The sequence below is a fragment of the Solanum verrucosum genome, unplaced genomic scaffold, assembly GCF_900185275.1.
Source record: "Solanum verrucosum unplaced genomic scaffold, falcon-dt-bn FXZP01000007.1, whole genome shotgun sequence".
Lineage (NCBI taxonomy): Eukaryota > Viridiplantae > Streptophyta > Magnoliopsida > Solanales > Solanaceae > Solanum > Solanum verrucosum.
In genome coordinates this window covers 5,897,075-5,899,963 of record NW_026020177.1, presented here as the reverse complement: position 1 = coordinate 5,899,963, position 2,889 = coordinate 5,897,075, and the positions used below count along the sequence as shown (strand labels likewise).

The 2,889-nt window shown below is 33.6% G+C and overlaps 1 protein-coding gene across 1 annotated transcript; it reads left to right on the top strand.

The window, feature by feature from the left end:
• Window positions 1–830: 830 nt before the first annotated feature.
• LOC125829137 (uncharacterized) lies at window positions 831–1,843 on the top strand. The gene is made up of 2 exons (XM_049508396.1): window positions 831–1,070; window positions 1,703–1,843. Exons 1-2 carry the CDS (start codon window positions 861–863, stop codon window positions 1,841–1,843), a joined length of 351 nt encoding a protein of 116 aa, XP_049364353.1. The 5' UTR covers window positions 831–860.
• The last annotated feature ends 1,046 nt before the right edge of the window (window positions 1,844–2,889 follow it).

Sequence of the window (2,889 nt, the reverse complement as noted above, 5' to 3'; positions counted from 1 at the left end):
ATTTACTTCAAGGTTTATGTGTCATATCTTTACAAAATAGGAAATAATGCAATACTTGTAGACCTTCCCTTATAAGGTAATTTAGATAACGAAAATTCTACATATAACAAGGAAGAAGAATCATTGGTATGGAATAAACAATATATGTCACATCCTAATTATATGTTGTATTATGGTTTCCCTGGTTCATAAACTCTAAGTAGACTGGTCATATCTCTCTGCCTAAAGAAAATACCATCAACTCTTAAGATTCTATAAGCACTTGATTGGTACATATACTTTTTAAGTTTGTAACTTTCCCTGCTTTCTTAACCTACTGAAGAAGTTACCTAATGTGAAGGAAGACGATAATCAATAGTTGGAACAAGTCGGCATTGCCTTTAAAAAGCAAATATTTCAACTATTTATTTTCATATTAGGCCAAAATCAATTGAAACAAAAAGAAACTTAATAATTCCATTATTTATAGTCAAATAGAAAAAGTTATAACCAAAATAACAGAGTTGCAATTGTGTACTTTTTGTTATATCTTTTAGACGCAATGACTTCTTTTAGGCCAAATCAAAGAAAATTACTTTGTTAGAGCTCATTTATATATACTCCTCTTCCTCTTCTCCCTAAAATGATGATCATGAAAGTAACAATAATGCATCCATTGTAAAAAAAAAACTTTCCTTCAAGCCAGGGCATTGCAGGCCATACAAAGGGTCATTTAAAAGATGATTAGGTTAAAGAAACCTACCAGAGCAAAGTATTTGTACTGTTTTCTGAGTATCAGCAGTAGCAGGGTTTTATTATTGGATTTTCAATTCTTGAGAAACAACTTTTTTCTGCAGCAACATCTGACACTGACTTAACAGATGCTCACCGATTGCCAAATAGGTGATGTGCAGAATTCCAGAAGCCTGGCCGTGCGGCCTCCATCTCCAGCTTCGTCTAGCAGACAACCAAGAATCCCTAGGCATCATTTGAGGCTTCGTGATTTGAAGATACTAGCTAGGCTAAGGGCTCGTCTTACCAAAGAGGAGCAAGAAGTCATTTTGCATCTTCTTGATAGTACTATGAAACAGGTTTATTCATTAATTTAAATATGCACTTGCTCGATCTTTTTCCTTCCATTATCACTCCTATAATATTCTTAGGTGTCAGTTGGTTTAAAACTATGGATTATATCAATCCCACTTCTTATATGAGATGAGTGTTACCAAGATTTTGGTATAGAACAACACTGATCTTAGGTAATACTTCCTATCAAATACGACATAGGTTTAACCTCAAAATCTATAATGGGATAAGCCCAATTAATCCCTTGAACCAACCAATCGTTTAAACAATTCCTTTTTATATCTTACTCTAATGAATAGCAACCATCTTTATGAATTTTGGTTAATCCACCATGAATTATATTTTCAATTGTAGCGTTCAAGTAATTAATGTGTGATTAGATTTTTCACCTCATGTACCACCAACATGCTTGGTCCTGTTAGAGAGATTGGAATATCAATCTCATCGGACAAACTACGAAAACTCATGCTTTGAGGAGCAAAATCTTTCTCAAATTCTAGTATTTCCACGACAAATAATAAATTTTGTTCTACCTAATCCCTCTTTCATGACCACATATATTTCTAGCTTAGGATGCTGGAAATCTTTGTTCATTGGAACTAATTTGATGATTGATAAGAGTATTATTTTTTTACAGGCAAAACAATCAAGCAAGAAGAGCAGTGAGGCAGAGGTGATCCCAAATAGAAACTCAGAAGCATCAACGACGATTGGAACTACTGACATAGATACTGATATCTCCACTGAGGAATCTGATGATGAGTCCAAAAATATGTGATCATATGGTTAAAGCACATATGTAATAGTTTCTGGGCTATTTCTTATTAGTTATGGTTCTGAAGATCGTTCGAATTACTAGTGAAGTGTTATATTATATATATGAACAGTATATTGTTGTTGCTTTTTTAGATCATCTAAGATTATTGTTAAACAAAGTTCTTACCTTTATCCCCTCTGTTAGAATAAATATATTTGTGACTGCTACTGAGGCATTTTTTGTAAGGCCTTGGTTGCTTTATTAATTGAAGATATATGTATGTTTTGCCATTCTGAAGGAAACCAATTAGTACACTTCTAGCATAGGATGTTGATAGAGTAATTTCATGGCAGATTATTTCATATTATTAAAGTATAAGATGGTTGAAGTTGAGGTGAGGGTTGGTGGACTACTTAGAAAATTACCAATCGAGTTACCAGCGAAAGTCTATTGTCTCAACATGCTCATCTAAAACAACATTTGAAACATAAGTAGTGACATGGCCCTTTAAAATCGAAAAGTCTAACAATAGTCTTTTACATGAAAGAAAGTGAAACTTCTAAACACTTGTCCTCGATCTATGAGGACATATCACTTAGTCTTGGAGAATCTCAAATCCTAGTTCTTGATCTTGAGAGAAGTAACTCACTTGCCGGAACCTACACTTGTAGTAAAACATGAAAAAGAATGGTTTAGCACAATTAGGTACTAAGTATGATAGCCATGCAAAAACATGCTTAAAACGGACATTTTATTTGGAAGTTATGCTTTTATGCCATTTTAATAAAAACTTCATGAACATAAGTACAAGAGGCATATATTCAAACATACCCAACATACAAGTCATTTAACCACATTAGAACATAATCAACACGTAACCTTTTACATTCACATTTATCCTTCCCCTCAAGTAACCATCAAGCTATACTTTGTGCAGTGTATGGATAGCGACCCATACCACCATCCACACTAAAGTACCACCTTAAGGTCACCAAAAGTGAACTTACCTTTCCATCTTCACACAATGCTAATAAATATGAGACATAAAACTTTCATAAGTCAAATCA

Bases quoted from the DNA above. Each gene is read 5' to 3' on its own strand.
- LOC125829137 (XM_049508396.1), top strand. From the start codon at position 861: ATGCTCACCGATTGCCAAATAGGTGATGTGCAGAATTCCAGAAGCCTG. The intron at 1,071-1,702 runs GTTTATTCATTA...ATTTTTTTACAG, and splicing joins TTGATAGTACTATGAAACAG to GCAAAACAATCAAGCAAGAA.